This window comes from Bos taurus, chromosome 11 (genome assembly GCF_002263795.3).
Source record: "Bos taurus isolate L1 Dominette 01449 registration number 42190680 breed Hereford chromosome 11, ARS-UCD2.0, whole genome shotgun sequence".
Classification (NCBI taxonomy): domain Eukaryota; kingdom Metazoa; phylum Chordata; class Mammalia; order Artiodactyla; family Bovidae; genus Bos; species Bos taurus.
In genome coordinates, this window is record NC_037338.1 from 73,608,120 (window position 1) to 73,624,432 (window position 16,313).

Here is a 16,313-nt window from a genome sequence, read left to right on the forward strand (position 1 = left end):
TTACTTCTCTGCCATTGCTTCATTATTCATAAAAATGAATTTTTCAAGGGTTCTCTGGTTTTTTATATTTTCCTGAAATCAGATCTAAATTTTTGTTTTAAACAGTGTTAGTGTTCTGTATATCTTGTGGGTTTTTGAAACTTTCATATTTCCTTCAAAGGAAAATTACACCAGATTTGTGAGGAAAATATGATGGTGTCTGTATCTGTTACATCTTTTCACCAGATGTGTGTGCCATTTACTTTCATTTTATGGGTTTTACCGTAAGAGATTTTTTTGTTTTGGTTTGGTTGGCTTGGGGTTTTTTGTTTGTTTTTTGGTGTTTTTTTGTTTGTTTTGTTTTAGGTTCTAGGTACTAAGCTCTAGATGAGACTATATGTTACTTTCTCTCAGACCTAAAGTGCTCTGTGTACAAGCCTCCAATCTCCATTCCATAATGCCAAAATCCAAAATGCTTGAAAAAGGTTTTTCAGTCTTTTGGTACCAAACTTCCCTTTGTCAACAATTCTCTTCAACTGTTTTTCCTGCTTCCTGTGAATATTCATGTATTTTACTGTATTTGGTTATAGGATTGCTGCCCCCGATCTCTCTGGTGATGTTACATAGTATATGACATATCATGTTGCCTTTCAAAAATCCAGATTTTTATGTCTGAAGCAATTGGCCTTAAGTTTTTGGGGTCAGGGATCGTGCACTTGCATCTGTATTGGCAGCACTGGTTGCAGTGTGCCGTGGCCGTTTGTTCCCTTGTCTAACAGTCCTGATAAACTTTGAACAAGAAAGCTTTCCTCCTTGGAGCCACAGACCCTAGTTTATTGAATACTTAGTAAACAGTACTAAACAGAGTGGGTACTTAATACTGAAATTGAATACCAAAAATTAGGGCAAACCTTTTACTAGATAGGTTATTGAGCTACAGATTATAGCATGTTTTCTTTTTACTTAGTTATATGTTCTTTTTAAGCAGTTTCTTTCCTCTTCTGCTTCTTTCTTCTTACTGAAATTTTGTCTTCACCACTTACAAAGCACTATGTGATCTTGAACCAGCTTACTTATTAACACCTCAGTATATTCGTTTGTTCATTTGTAAAAATGGTGTAATAATTTTGCTTACCTCAAAGGATTGTTGTGAGGTCTAACCAGAATGCTTCCTGGAATTTAGCACTGTTTTTGCTGTTAACGTAGCTGTTATTGATTCATATCCTGTTGGTTACCTTACTAACATATGGTCAGCCATTCTTTTATTGACTTTGAAGTCATTTTCAGTGCTTTGACACTTTTAACAATGCTGAAGTTAATCCTTGCATGTATGTTTGTAGGTCTTTGTGGTCTTATTTTGGGGGGATTGATTGAAGTGGGGTTGTTGAATCAGTAGCCCCTAATGGTTTTAATTTTAGTGGATACTTCCATGTTACTTTCCTAGAACGGAATTGAGGTGGGGAATAGGGGGTGGCAGTTTTCAGTCCCACCAGCAGTCTTTAAGAGTGCTCATTTTCCTGTAATCTTACCAGCAATGGGTTTTATCAGTTCACTTTTTAAAATGAAATAATAAGCTTATGGGAAATTATAAGAATAGTCCCGTGTGTACCTCACCCTGCTTCCTCCAGTAGTAGCCTCTTAAATATAGCTGTAGTATGATATCAAAGCCAGGAAACGGACGCTAGTACAGTACTGCCAACAGAGACTTGACTATATTTGATTTCTCCAAGTCTGACCAGTGGTGTCTCAGTTTCATTTGTTTTTGTTTAACCACTGTTAGGTTTGGGCAGCTTTTCATGTATTCTCTTGGCCGTTTTTACTGCACGTTCATATCCTTAATCCATTTTTTTCTAATTGGTTGTTTGTGTTTTCCTAAAAGAAGCTCTCTTAGGATTATTCATTATTTTGTCTGCCATTTGTTTTGCAGTTACTTATTCTAGCTTTGTATGTTTTGTGTAATTTTGTTGATGATATTACTTTGCTATACAGAAATATTTATTTTTTATTTAGTTATTAAGGTTTTCTTTTGTGGTGTTGGAGTTTTCTCTCTTATGTCAAAAGTTTGCTCTATCCTGTAGGATGCCACACATTTCCATTTAGGAAAATGAATTGATTGCAATTAGAAAGGAAAATGTTATATATAACTTTTCTACAGATAATTTATTATATAGCTAAAACTCCAGAAAATATGATAAATGTATATTAACTTCCCTGGTGGCTCGGTGGTAAAGAATCTGCCTGTAATGCAGGAGACGTGAGTTTGAGCCCTGGGTTGGGAAGAATCCCTGGAGAAGGAAATGGCAACTCATTCCAGTATTCTTGCCTGGAAATTCTCGTGAACAGAGGAGCCTGGCAGTCTGCAGTCCATGGGTTGCTTTTAAAAGAGTCCCACACAACTTAGTGAATAGACAACAACATATTAGTAAACTTTTAATCAAGTTTCTACATAGAAGATGAATATTCCAAAGCCTGTTTTATGTCTTTTTAAGTGATCTTATGATAGGTCTAAATATAAGAAACCATTATAATATAGATAAATATGGAATCATTATGTTACACATTTGACACTAATGTAATATTTTATGTCAATTATATCTTGGTTTAAAAAAGGCCATGGAAATATGTTCTTTCCATGACTAACGTTCATTCTGGTACAGCAGTATGGAAGGAGATTAATATTGTTTATTTCTCTTTGTGTTTTCTTTTTCCTCCCTGTTTACTTCTGAACAGGCTTGTGCTAAGCGAAGTATATTAAAAAATTTTTTTTTCAGCTTTATTGAAGTGTGTTAACAAATAAAATTGTAGGTAAAATAAAATCTTTACAGAATGCTTTTGTGATACTTCTGTGAGAGAAATTTTTCTTGACTTAAATGTTAGATGCTGACTTGGGATTAAGAAAATTATAAAATTATTTTTTCTTTAGATATCTGGGAATTAATTTTACATCCATTTTCTCCATGGTCACCTCTCTAGATTTATAGACTTTTTATAGTTTATTGGAGAAGGAAATGGCAACCCACTCCAGTATTCTTGCCTGGAGAATCCCAGGGACAGGGGAGCCTGGTGGGCTGCCGTCTCTGGGGTTGCACAGAGTCGGACACGACTGAAGCGACTTAAAAATGTGTTTTGTCAAATGAGTGTTGATCCATTAATTTTATCTTAATTAGAAACTAATCATTGTGTTCATTTTGTTTTGTTTTTTTGACAGTGGAACTTCCCCTCTTGCATGTCTGAATGCCATGCTGCACACAAACTCCCGAGGTGAAGAAGGCATCTTCTATAAGGTTCCAGGTAGAATGGGAGTATATACTTTGAAGGTAAATATTTTTGTTAGGGAGTCATTTTAAAAGTGAAAACAGGAAGTGACTGTATATAAATAATACTTGAATCGTAGAGACAGAATTCTGTTCTTGAAGAGCTTACTTTCAAGAAGAAGTAAAAATTTCAATCCAATGTCCAGTACTTTTTTCTTTAATTAATCTGTAGCCATGTGTAGATAGATTGGAGAAGTAACTTCACTTCATTCTCTGCCACAATATTATTTTGAAAGGATGAACTGAAAATTATTTCCAGTGACTTTAAAGGGCCTCACATCATTTAAATAATAATGAGTGTTACCGTGGAGCATATAGCTTTAATGCTTTATACTACTTTCTCATTTAATTCTCCGTTACAATTCAGAATTGTGATTATTATTTCTTTATTATAATGGAGAAAGCCGAAGTTCAGAAGATTGGATTTTCTTGCCCAGTGTTAGCCAGATAGTATTAGAGCCAGAATATGAACTCACATCTGACTGAATTTCCATTTTCTTTTACCATAACAAGCTTGCTAATTTCTAATTCCTGCACTAAAAAGGGATCTTGACTTATTATTGTCCTTACAGTTATAAACAGAAAAGCCAACTCAAATGAACTTGAGGAAAACAGAGAATTTATTAGTTCATGTAGCTCAAAGTTTTAGGGAAACTCGGCCTGAATTCAGGAGCTCAAATGATTGTCATCAGAAATGGGTCTCTCCGCTTTCTTTTGGCTTCATTCTAAGGCAGGCCTTCTCATCTACATGACTTCACTCCCAAGCCCCATTCTGCATGCTGTAAGCCTGAGGGGAAAGAGTCTCACAAACTGAAGCAGGAGCCCTTTTAGTTAGTTATGTTGTAGCTTAATTGGTATGGCTTGGCGCAAGTGCCTGTACCTAAACAATCACCTTTGCCAAATGTATTGAATCTTCTGATGGCTGCCCTTAGGTTCATGATCACCCTTGATATGAAGGTGTGGTTAAGCCCTCTCTATCCAGATGGATTGAGGAGAGCGTTATTTCTCAAAGGAAATTTATCATCAGTGACATGTCCACATGTGTGTGCAACTCTTTTCCCCTCTTACCTTTTTAGCTTTGGCTGTAGTCATCACTGTGCTTGGTGGTTGTGTGTAGCATGCTAATTTTTAAAAGATCTAACTCACCTTTAATACCTTCTTTTAAAACACCTTGTTCAACTTCTTGGGGTTACAGGGATCTAGCCCACATGGAGCTTTCTATGTTTCTTTTAGGTTTGAGCTGTTGTAGACCTCCCATATTGTTAAAAATATTTATTAAATGCCTACTCTGTACTGGACACATAGAGGCTATAAAGAAGGATAAATTAAGGTTCCTGATCTCTTAAATCTCACATAGTTACTAAAATAATTAGTGACAGAATGTACTGTGCTATAAAGTGCTGTTACAGTGTAGAGAAATAAAGATTCATCTTGAGTAAAGGAATTTAGAAGTTTTTGTTTTTATTTTTGCTATTTTAAAGTTGTAAAATTTGAGTTGAACTTTGGTAATGGGAGGAAGGGCCTTCCAGGACAAGGGGATAGGTTAAGCAGAGGCACAGATAAAAGGATTCAGAATGGACTTGGGAGTAAATTGGAGTGGTTAGACCATAATCTGTGTGTGGGCTGGTGTGGTAAGGAGTCGGGGTGGGGTAAATGTTAGGTGAAGAACACACTTTGGAGGCTTTTGAAAACCTGACTGAGGAGTTGGAGAGAGGAGGAGGGAGAGTAGTCATGTGTTGAGGAAGTGGCAGAGGCTTTCAGGAGAATAGCATGATCAAATCCATGTTTAGGAAGATAATTCAGTTAGGATACACTTAAGAATTAAGCAGGGAAACTTGTCAAAAAGATGGTTATGATTGTTTAGAAGTGGTAACTGGGCTGTACTATGAGAGTGATTGGGGCTTCTCTGGTGGCTCAGAGGTAAAGAATCTGCCTGCAATGTGGGAGACCAGGGTTTGATCCTTGGGTCAGAAAGATCCCCTGGAGAAGGGAATGGCTACCCACTCTAGTATTCTTGCCTGAAGAATTCCATGGATAGAGAAGCCTGGCAGGTTATAGTCCATGGGGTCGCAAAGAGTCAGACACGACTGAGCGACTAACATTTTTCATGAGACTGCTAAAAGATGGAGGCAAGGAACATTAGAGAAATAAAATGTGAACTCTTGGGAGTAAATGAACGGATGCAGTGATTCTAAGATGTGGGGTGTGAGTTGATCCTGGAGGGATCACAAGTTTAGGAACATAGTTATATTTGTACTAAAGTATTTGTTGAACTTATGGATCAAGAGGTCTCTTTGGCAACTAATCTGTAAAAGTTTCCTGCATTTTGAAAGAAAGAATAGAAAAATAAGGGATATGTATTTTTAGAAAATGTATAACATGTGAAATGGCACTGGAGTATAAACATAAGTGAGAAAAAACAATTCCTTACCAGATCAGAGGTTGCTGTCTTCTTTTTTTTGTTGTTGACCACACCCTGCGGCATGTGGGATCTTAGTTCCCCCATCAGTAATCAAATCCATGCCCCCTCTGGTGCAAGCTCAGAGTCTTAACCACTGAACCAAAAGGGAAGCCCCCAGAGATTACTGCCTTGATTATAATGTTGTGAGTGCCAGTTGTAGGTAGAATGGTCATGTGTCAAAATTATTTTTGATCTGATAATAAAAATAAATTATGTGGGAAAACAGAAAATATATTCAGAGGAAAAAAGAATCATTCCTAGTTTTATAACTTAACATTCACTAATGTATTTATATTTTATATACTATATAAATACATAGCAGCCAGCTAATATTTATTGAACCTTATCATATGCTAGGCACTATACTAAGCATTTTACATTTATTAACTCATTTAATTTCAGAATGATCTTTTAAGGTAGGTACTATTACCTCATCTTACAGGGAAGCTGAGGCATGAGCGTTTAAGACTTTGCCCAGAGCTGCATCATTAGGAGAAGATAAGGCCAAAATTCAAACCCTAGATTCTTAATTTTACAGCTTCCCTGTTATATCTATCATACTGTGGCTGACACAGGAATCGTTTGTGATTAGCATTCTCACTATGCAGTGCAGAAACCAAAGATTCAACGATTTTTTTTTTTTTAAATGATTCCTTTTATATTTGACTCTTGCTACTTACACTAGCGAATTTTTGGAACCAGATAGATTCAAATAATTGCCATCTCTTTCTTGCTGTCCAGACTCTTAATTGAATTTGTAATACATAATGGCACTTATATACACACAAATATATATACATTATATGAATGATGGGTATGCTTACATTTTTAAAAATTGTTATTGTGTACCTTTTATAGATTTCATTTCATCATTTACCTGGACTTATATATAGCAAGTTTTTGTCTAAGGCTCTGTGTTGTACGTGCATAAGATTGTCATGTATAATTTTTATCTTTGAGTATAGAAGCAAACAGTAGCTAATTCTACACAAAGAAGAGAGGTGACAGGAATCAGAAATTGCTGGTTCTGCTACTGAATCTTACAATCCTAAAAAATAATCAGCACAATTGCAAGTCACAATAATGCATATCAGAAATTTAATTCCTGTTTGCTGAAATGGTAATGATTAATCCTAATTGGATGCCTACATTTTCAGAAAGATGTGCCGGATGGGGTGAAAGAGCTTTCAGAAGGTTCAGAAGAAAGCAGTGATGGTCAGTCAGATTCCCAGAGTTCTGAGAACAGCAGCAGCAGCAGTGATGGTGGCAGCAACAAGGAGGGAAAAAAGAGCAGGTGGAAAAGGAAAGGTAAATCCACCTGACCCCTCAATACAGGACTGAATGCCGTAGGATAAACGCCCTGGTTAATAGTTCTTCTTCTAGACCCCGGCTCGGTTATTCCCTTTCCTTTACTAGTTAGATCAGTACTGTCCCATGGAATTCCCTGCAGTGATGGAAGTGTTCTACATCTATATTGTACAACTCAACAAAGTAGTCACTAGCACCATGCGTCTTTTGAGCACTTGAAATATAGCTAGTGTGACAGAGGAACTGAATTTTCACTTTATGTTAACCTGAATTTAAATAGCCACATGTGGCTAGTCGCCATCACATTGGACAACTCTAGGTTTTTACCTGGGTTTATTTTCAGCTCTTGGCTACCTGTAACCCTTCTTAGGATGCTATTATGTTATTTACCTCTTTAATACTCTCTTCTAAAATTTGAGGACTTAATTGCTTTAACAGCTCACTCCTTACTAGGAAAAGAATGCTTTTCATTTCTACTAGCAAAGACTAAATTTAGTCTGCTAGTCTTTGCCCTCATCTCCTGCTTGGTTTCTGCTTTATAGTTTACCCCAAACTGTTTTTTTAGAGAATAACATCTTTGTTGCTGCAGCTTCCCTGGGATGAATTTTCCACTTAGAGATACATTTTATTACCTAGTCTTGCTAATTATCTGTAGCTTCTTTTTCAACAGTCTTTTTGAAGAGGCAAAATCATTTTTACCCCAGTATTGGTAAATTGAGCCATATATGGCAGGACAGATTTTAAGCCAGCTCATGCTGGTTACTTTATAAGGACTGATGTAGTGATATGCCAGAGCAAAATAGACATCCAAGAATTTCCCTAGCTTGGATATCCTCTCAGGTTTCAGTTGTAGGTGAGTTGTCTTTGAATCTAGAATTTAGAGTTACACTTATTAGAATAATTGACTCAATGTTGAGTGCTAGTAGAGCTATTGATTTTTGAACTGTATCAGAAAAGTCATCAGGTTTATTACCATTTCTGTGTTAATGTGTGGATTACTCTTGGAGAAAATTTAGATAACTGGTTGTGTTATCTGAGTTCTCTCATAGCAGCTGCTACACATGTTATTTGGACAAATTTTGAAACCAGGGGGTCTTAGCTTTAAGATCACAACCACTTAGAGAACAGCCCAGACCCTAAGTGTTATGAACAAATGGAATAAAGGCAAGGCAAGATTGGGACCTGTGACCAACATTCTTAAAAAAAAAAAAAAAAAAAGATTTATTTGTTTGGCTGTGTAGGGTCTTTCCTAGTTGTGGTACACAAGATCTCTGCTGCAGTGTATAAACTCCATTTGTGGCGCATGGGTTCCAGAGTGCACAGGCTTAGTTCCCTGATCAGGCACTGAACCCACGTCCCCTGCATTGCAAGGCAGATTCTCAACCACTGGACCACCAGGGAAATACTCAGTGTTCTTGATACGTATTTTTTAAAAGTAATCCCAGTCAGTAGTGAAGAGAGGTGTGTCCAGTGTCTTAATGTTTCTCAGATTATACTAAAGGACCCCCCCTGCCTTTTTTTTTTCTGTTCTTTTTTTGGAAGATGGAGCCAAAAGTATTTAGGCCTCTTTCTCTCCTCTGCTTCCCCCCAGTTTACATTTTTCTTTTTAAGTTTGGGAATTGTTGATCTAGGATTAGAAACCAAACCAGGTCATCAAGCAAGAGAAACAGATTCATAATTTCTGGATGTGGCTGGAAACAGGGAAATCAGCATTAAAGATGGTCAGTAAACTGGGAACAAAGTCACGGTTGTGTAGGTCTTTGCTTTTTGGTAGCTCATAGGCTGGAATAGCTGTTTTAGGTAGTGATTGTTACATGGTTGTGAAAGGCTATCTATGAGGTAAATGTGTTGTGATTACAGGAGGATTTAAGAAATAACAGTTGAACCCCATTCTCAGTAGCTTCAGTTCAGTCGCTCAGTCATGTCCAACTCTTTGTGACCCCGTGGACTGAAGCACTCCAGGCTTCCCTGTCCATCACCAACTCCTGGAGTTTACTCAGACCCATTGAGTTGGTGATGCCATCCAACCATCTCATCCTCTGTCCCCTTCTCCTCCTCTCAGTAGCTTAATGGCTAGATTAAAATATTACAACCGTGCCCCACACTTGGCATAATAATAGAAAATATTAACATCAAGGTTATAGCAAATTCAAAATTGTAGTCAACATAAATTATTTTCTAACTGCCTCTGATGCATTCTTCTTGAAATTGTCACAGTATTAACTACTTAGCCTCAGTTTATGTTGAGATCTTAAGATCTTTTCTGATTGTAGCCTGTTAAACTGAGACTAGGATGAACGTCATGTGGTGTTTGAAAGGTGGAGATGAGAAGTGTATGTGATGTCATATGGAATTCACATCGACTCTGGCAGCTCTGATATCTTAAGAAATGGATAAATGCTAAGCTAGCAATAATGAAGAATGATTTAGTCTCTCATAGGATGTACTTCTCTCATTCTTGAGTCATGCATATGGCATAGGCATAGAAGTGTAGTTTTAATTTTCTGTTGTATACATATGAGTATTTTTGTAGTCAAGTGCAAATTAAAGTGGAAAACTTATAGATAGCAGTGATAGTAGTAGCATGCTGCAGAACAATTCTAAGTCAATTGCAGTTATTAATAAAGGTGAAACAAATGTGTCTATTCCGTTTTCTTATTTAGAGCTTTTACTCTCAATCTGACATCACTTTATTTCAAATGCATTGTAAGACAGGAAGAACACTGAGATAGTATCGAAACCCACTTCCTTTTATGTACAAAAATAAAGAGCTCTGACAGCAAAACTGATACTTCTAGTTGGAAATCGATAGAGACTCTCTTGAAATAGGTATACCTTTCAGCCAGATAGGAACAGAGAGTAGAACCTTGAAATTCAGTCAAATGTTAAAACTAGTTTATTGATTTCTGTGTAAGGTGGAAGAACTTAGAAGTTTGTAGTTTTGGTTCCTAATTTCCAGACAGGAAACAATGTTCAGAGAAGAGCTTTATGGAATTCCAAGTCAAGGTAAGATGGAATAACACTAGAAAAATGATTAAAATCAACTTTTTCTGTTGCTTTTTGGGTAGGATCGTATCTAAGTGAAGTCTGCCTTTTCCCTGAAATATGATATTGCAGCATGAAATATCTACATGTATTATTGTTTTTATCTTCTGATAAAATTATTTATTATTATTGTCTTTATATATTTTTAATAATAAAATTATTTTTGTTATTAATTTGTGAAAATTAAAACTCTCCCTTAAGAGAAGTATTGCTCCTTTTGACCATGAAGACGATTTGGGGAACTTAAATTGTTATCAGTCTTTCAACGATTAATCCTTTAACTGTATAAAGCTCAGTTTCAATTTTGGTATTACTGCTCCATTATTTCTGATAGTCCCTCTAATACTTCAGAGGGTCTCACTGAATATCTTCAGGAGAAAAAATAAAATACTAAGAGATTATTTACTAATTCTTTTAATTCAAGTGCATTTAATATGAATAGTCCATTACCCTTTGGACCTTGTTCCATATGATAATCATTTGTTGAAATGGAAAATTCCCAATGCTATAGTGAAAAGTGGTGCCTTCTGAGCTTATACCTAGTGGATGGTACAGATGGATCCAATGAGCTGAAACTACTTCAGTAAACTATATAAGTAAAACTGGTTTTGATGAGCCTCAAGTTCTAAATCACTTTGGAAAGCTGGTTTCTCGGTGTATTATAGTTGAACATGCATCAGAATCACTGGGAGAGCTCATTAAGACAGATTCCTGGGCCCTACCTTCACAGTTTCTTGTTCAGTAGAGTTGGGTTGGGATTCAGTAATTTGCATTTTGTAGATAATAATGGTATCATTCTTGGTACAATACCTTAGAAACCAGTGTTTAAAACAGTGTAATAATAAGAGCAAAAGACTAGAAATTACTAAACTACTCATCAGAGTCCAGTTGAAGAAATTATGATACATCTGCACAATGGAATTTTATGTAGCTATTGAAAGGACGATGATCCTTCAGTCTCTGCCTCTGTGAAGACATGGACTTCTCCTCTGTGTTTGTCTTGTGTTTAAGGTGACTCATCATTTGATTTTAAGACCCACTGGGCTCATCCAAGATTATTTCCTTGTCTCAAAATCAATTATATCTGCCAAGTCTCCTTTTCCAAATAGTATAACATTTCTGGGGGTTAGGACATGGACACTTTTAGTGGACACCACTTAATGCACTGCAAGTACTCAGTCTTCTGAAACTGTGCAAAGTTCAAATGTTGGTTGTGCTCCTTACTACCTGAGTCCTTTTGCAGGCTAATTAAATTTCTAGATAAGGAAAATTTAGATAATACCATCACAATATGCAGGTGTTTACATTTAATATTTATATATAAATACACATCCTTGAAATTTTTTCATATTTTTATTTGCATAGAAAAATGTCAACAAGGATACCAATCCAACTATATTATTTAGTTATCTCAGAGGGTAGAATTGGAGGAGATTGGGTGGGAATAGAAAGAGAAGTTGTACCTACCTTATTGTTCAAGTCGCCAAGTCGTGTCCAACTGTTTGCAGCCCCATGAAATGCAGCATGCCAGAGTTCACTGTCTCCCAGTTTGCTTAGATTCATGTCCATTTAGTTGGTGATGCCATCCAACCATCTCATCCTCTTTTCTTGCCCTCAGTCTTTCCCAGCATTACAATCTTTTCCAATGAGTCGGAGTTTCGCGTTAGAGGATGGTTGTAAGAGTTCAGTGAAATTCTGTTCAAATGAACCTAGCACAGCATTAGGCGCATAGATGATGTTTAATTCTTGGTTACTCTAATAAAGTTAATGTGTCTTAGAGATAATGTAGGCACTAGAAGGATTAAAAGAGATGAGTTTATCAACGTGTTTAAATCGTGCTTGCTCTTTGTAGTTCTGAACCTTTAATATTTGAAAGTTTCATTAAAGTTGTGAGACCGGTATTTGGCATTAAGTCAACTCTGGGAGATTTTCTTGATTTATTTTAGTTGGCTTCAAGATATGTTTATGGATTCATTTGCTAGAAAGGGCTTTTGCCTTAAAGGGAAACATTCCAAAGGTTTGCCCTGGTAATCACAGATAGCTTTATTGTGTGTTTTCCAGGCCACAGTTAGAATTATTGCATTCTTTAATGGGGTCATTTTGGTTGGTTTGATTTTTGTTAATTTTTAGATATTGGGGCAGTTGAGGACATGTATATTCTCAGATTTCCGCAAACTATTAAAAAGAAAGTAAATATAGTTAAGTCTTAATAGTTTTTTAGCTTTATTTTCATAATGTCCATTAAAAACATTGGTCAAATCAAGAAGACAGACAATAGCAAGTGTTGACAAGAGTGTGGAAAAATTGGAATACTCACACATTTCTGACGGAACTGTAAAAATGGTGCAGCCATTTCAGAAGTCAGTTTAGGACTTCCTTAAAAAGTTTAAACATAGAGTTACTGAAAAACCCAGCAATTTCACTTTTAGATATGAACCCAGGAGGGTTGAAAACATATGTCCAACACAAAATCCTGCTAATGAGTGTTCATAATGGCCAAAAAGTGAAAACAGCCCAAATGTCTGTCGGCTCATGAATAACAAAATGTGGTATATGCATACAATAGAATGTTATTTGGTGATAAAAAAAATAAAGTATTGATACATGCTGAAACATAGATGAATCTTTAAAACACTAATTTTAAAAAAAAAGCCCATCACTAAAGAGGGAAGTCAGTTAGGGGGAAAGAAGAATGACAGCTAACCAGTACAGTGATTCTGATGATGGTTGCACAACTTTGCAAATATTTTACAAGCCATTAAATTTTACACTTCAGGTGAATTGTATGGTATAGGAATTGTATCTCAGTGAAACTGTTAGTGCACTCAGATGCTGACCAATTTTTTAAAATAACAGCACTAAGAATTTAGTTTCTTTTTGTTGCTTAACCATCTCAAGAATTATCCAACTCCATTTTTTGTTTTATATGTTACAATTAACTTTTTTTTTTTTAACACCACACTTTCTTTCCCATATATAAACCCCCAGTTAGGGCTGGGATACAAAGCTGAAGTTAAGTATGATGAGTCTTCTTAATATTGTCTACTGTTGTCTTCATTTTTATTTTTGAGTCTGGGTCAGCAATTTCTTTATTATCTTGTATCATAAATTATACACTGTCGAACTTTAGAGAACATGAAGATCTTAATTGTGTTTATTATAAGAAGTATAGACCCTTTCTGGGGAAAACTCTTCACGCAATACTGAGGTTTGGCCGAGTCTGATAAAACAGCTAGTGATGAAGTAGAGAGTGGTTCCATCCCATGTATCCCTACACTGATTTCATCAGAAGTCCTAAAGCACCCTTTCACATGGGTATCAGAGTTGAAGGAATATAAGAATTAGAGAACAGTAGTGTTTGAGGTGGAATGACCTTATTGCCTTCATTTTAAAGATAAGGGAAACTGGAACCCGTTCTATCAACCCAGGGCTCTTCCACAATACCATGTTGTTACTAGAGGTAACAGTAGGTTCCAGTGGGTTCTAGAATCTTTTCTAAACTTTACCTTAGTTGATGACTCATGGTTTATATTCTGCTTCCTGCTTCTTCAGTCAATTCTATTGAAAAAATTAAAGAATGAGAAGTGATGAATACTAACATTCATCCCTTCCCCATCCTGTCATCCTTCACTAGAGCTTTCTGAGGAAATAAACTGAAAGGGGAGGCTGTTTGCAGTAGAACTCCAAAAAGAAGATCCTTCTCAAAAGTGTTTGGTCACAGTTCTTAATACAGGTAGCACTATATGATTGGGAAAGGAATGGTGCTTGATATCGCCTCTGATAACAAAACTTGGAATTGTCATTTTTCTCCCCCTAGTATCATCTAGGCTGTCACAGCCATCTTCTCCTCATTCGGGCTGCCCATCTCCTACCATTCCAGCAGGTAAAGTCATTTCTTCATCACAGAAGCACAGCAAGAAGGCACTAAAGCAGGTAATCATGCTATTCTGTGTACAGAAGTATACTCTCGTATATTAAAAATGCATGCTTCTGGCAATCAATGAGTTTCTTGAAAGGACATTAAGTCCTTTTAAGGAAAAATTTTATACAGTTTCCCAGTTTGTTTTTAATAATTTATGCATCTCTGCGTTATAGCTTTGTCGTAGATACTCTTTATATCACACTTCAAAAGTTCCTCATTGGTTTCCAATTTGCTATGAGGGGTGTGTGTGTGTGTATGTGTGTGTTACAAGTAGGTATTGAATTTTTTCAGGTTGAATTTTTTCAGCATTTATTAAGTCATCAGGTAACTTTTTAAGTCAGCCAGTATGCAGAATTCCAGGGCTAGATTTTCTAATGTTAATCTGTAGTTAACTCTCTGAAATAAGCCCTATTATGTTTGTTACATCATTTTTAATATATGAGTGGAATTTTCTTTTTTATGAGTTTAGCTTAGATTTTGTTATTTTCTTGTACAGCTTTGGAATCAGGATTGTTCTTAGCATCTATTAAGTTCTGTAGCTCTCTATATTTTTCTAGATTTTTGGAAAAAATAATAAAAATTAGTCTTGCAGATCTTACCTTTTACTGCTAGGGTGTTTCAATTTCATTTAGTACTACTCTTGATTTCTGATTCTTTTTGGAAATTTATTTTTCTTAAAAAATGGTCTAGTTCACTTGATTTTTTTTTTGTCAAATATTGGTATAAAGTTGTACATAGTATTTTTGTATGTGTGTGTTTTGTTCCTCAGTGTACTTTGTTTATAATGTATCTTTTCTCAGTGTTACTTGCTGACTATTTTACTGGGCTTTTCAAGGAACTAGCTTTTCATTTTTTTGAAATGCAGCTTATCAATATGTATAAATTTGACTAATGATTAAGAACACAGACCACTTCTATCCTTTTGTTGCTGTTGCTAAGTCACTTCAGTCGTGTCCGACTCTGTGTGACCCCACAGACGTCAACCCACCAGGCTCCCCCGTCCCTGGGATTCTCCAGGCAAGAGTACTGGAGTGGGTTGCCATTTCCTTCTCCAATGCAGGAAAGTGAAAAGTGAGAGTGAAGTCGCTCAGTCGTGTCTGACTCTTAGCGACCCCATGGACTGCACCCCACCAGGCTCCTCCGTCCATGGGATTTTCCAGGCAAGAGTCCTGGAGTGGGGTGCCATTGCCTTCTCCACTTCTACCCTTAGATTGGTATATATAATAGAGCTTAATTATAACATAAAGCACTGTCAAGTACATGGGAGAATGACTCCTTGTAGTTTGCTGGTAGAATATAAATTATCATAGCTGTTTTGGAGAAAAATTTTATAATATTTATTAAAATTTTAAGTGCACATACCCTATGACTAAGCAGTTAAATATTTGGAAACTTATCTTAGAAAAATGCATGTATTCATACATTCACACACAGAAAAATGTTTGGATTAAAGTTTATAATAGGAAAAATGTTTAAGTAGAGATACATACATGAGTTGCTTCATTAAGAGTGGCATATCCATACATTAGACAGTTATATAGGATTAAAAGTTTACTTTGTAATGAAATTATTCTGCACATATAAACATCACCACACTATAATGTTTAATAGTTAAAATCAAGATGTGTTACAGCACTCATTAAAAACATACACATATCTGACATACATACCCAGAACAATAATTCATGGAAACATGAATATGTATATATGCACCAACACACACATATAATGTAAGTGTAGAAGAAACTCAGTAAGGAACAATAAGTTGATGACTATAACTTGTTACCTTATTCATGACATAAAAACTACTCTGTATTATTTTCTTGTAATCTCAGGAGTCAGATACTGTATTTTCTTTAAAGAATATCAATATGGGAAATTAGGTAAATTAGATTGTTGATATGTAAAGTAAAATTTTTGCCTCCTGTGTATGTTTTTCATATTATTAGGTGAGAAAACATTTCAGTATAAGTTATCCTTTACCACAGTGAAATTTGTTTTTATTGTTTGTTTTTTAAATTTTAAAATTAGGCACAGGGTTTGTATCCTACTGAGGGAGGGGGAAACTGAATGCAGTTCTTAAAACAGAGAAGCTGTAAGTTGTTTCGTTTTTATTTTATATCTGAATTTATGTGATCATAGCAGAAACAGATAAGATCAAGTAGCTCTATTAAATTTTGCATTAACCTAGAATGACCTACATACTGCGAATAGAAAGAAAGAAATACTAGTGGCTGCCACACAGGAAGCCTACAAACATTTTGTATTCTGATTGCAAAGAATG

The 16,313-nt window shown here is 35.8% G+C and overlaps 1 protein-coding gene across 5 annotated transcripts in view; it reads left to right on the forward strand.

The window, feature by feature from the left end:
• ASXL2 (ASXL transcriptional regulator 2) overlaps window positions 1-16,313 on the forward strand; it is a 113,509-nt gene that overhangs the window by 66,195 nt on the left and 31,001 nt on the right. For 3 of the 5 annotated variants that reach the window (XM_005213080.5, XM_059891812.1, XM_059891810.1), the window contains 3 exons: window positions 3,188-3,296; window positions 6,912-7,062; window positions 13,925-14,040. In XM_005213080.5, the coding sequence (XP_005213137.1) occupies window positions 3,188-3,296; window positions 6,912-7,062; window positions 13,925-14,040 (376 nt within the window). The other 2 variants (XM_010810275.4, XM_005213081.5) reach the window with 2 other exon arrangements.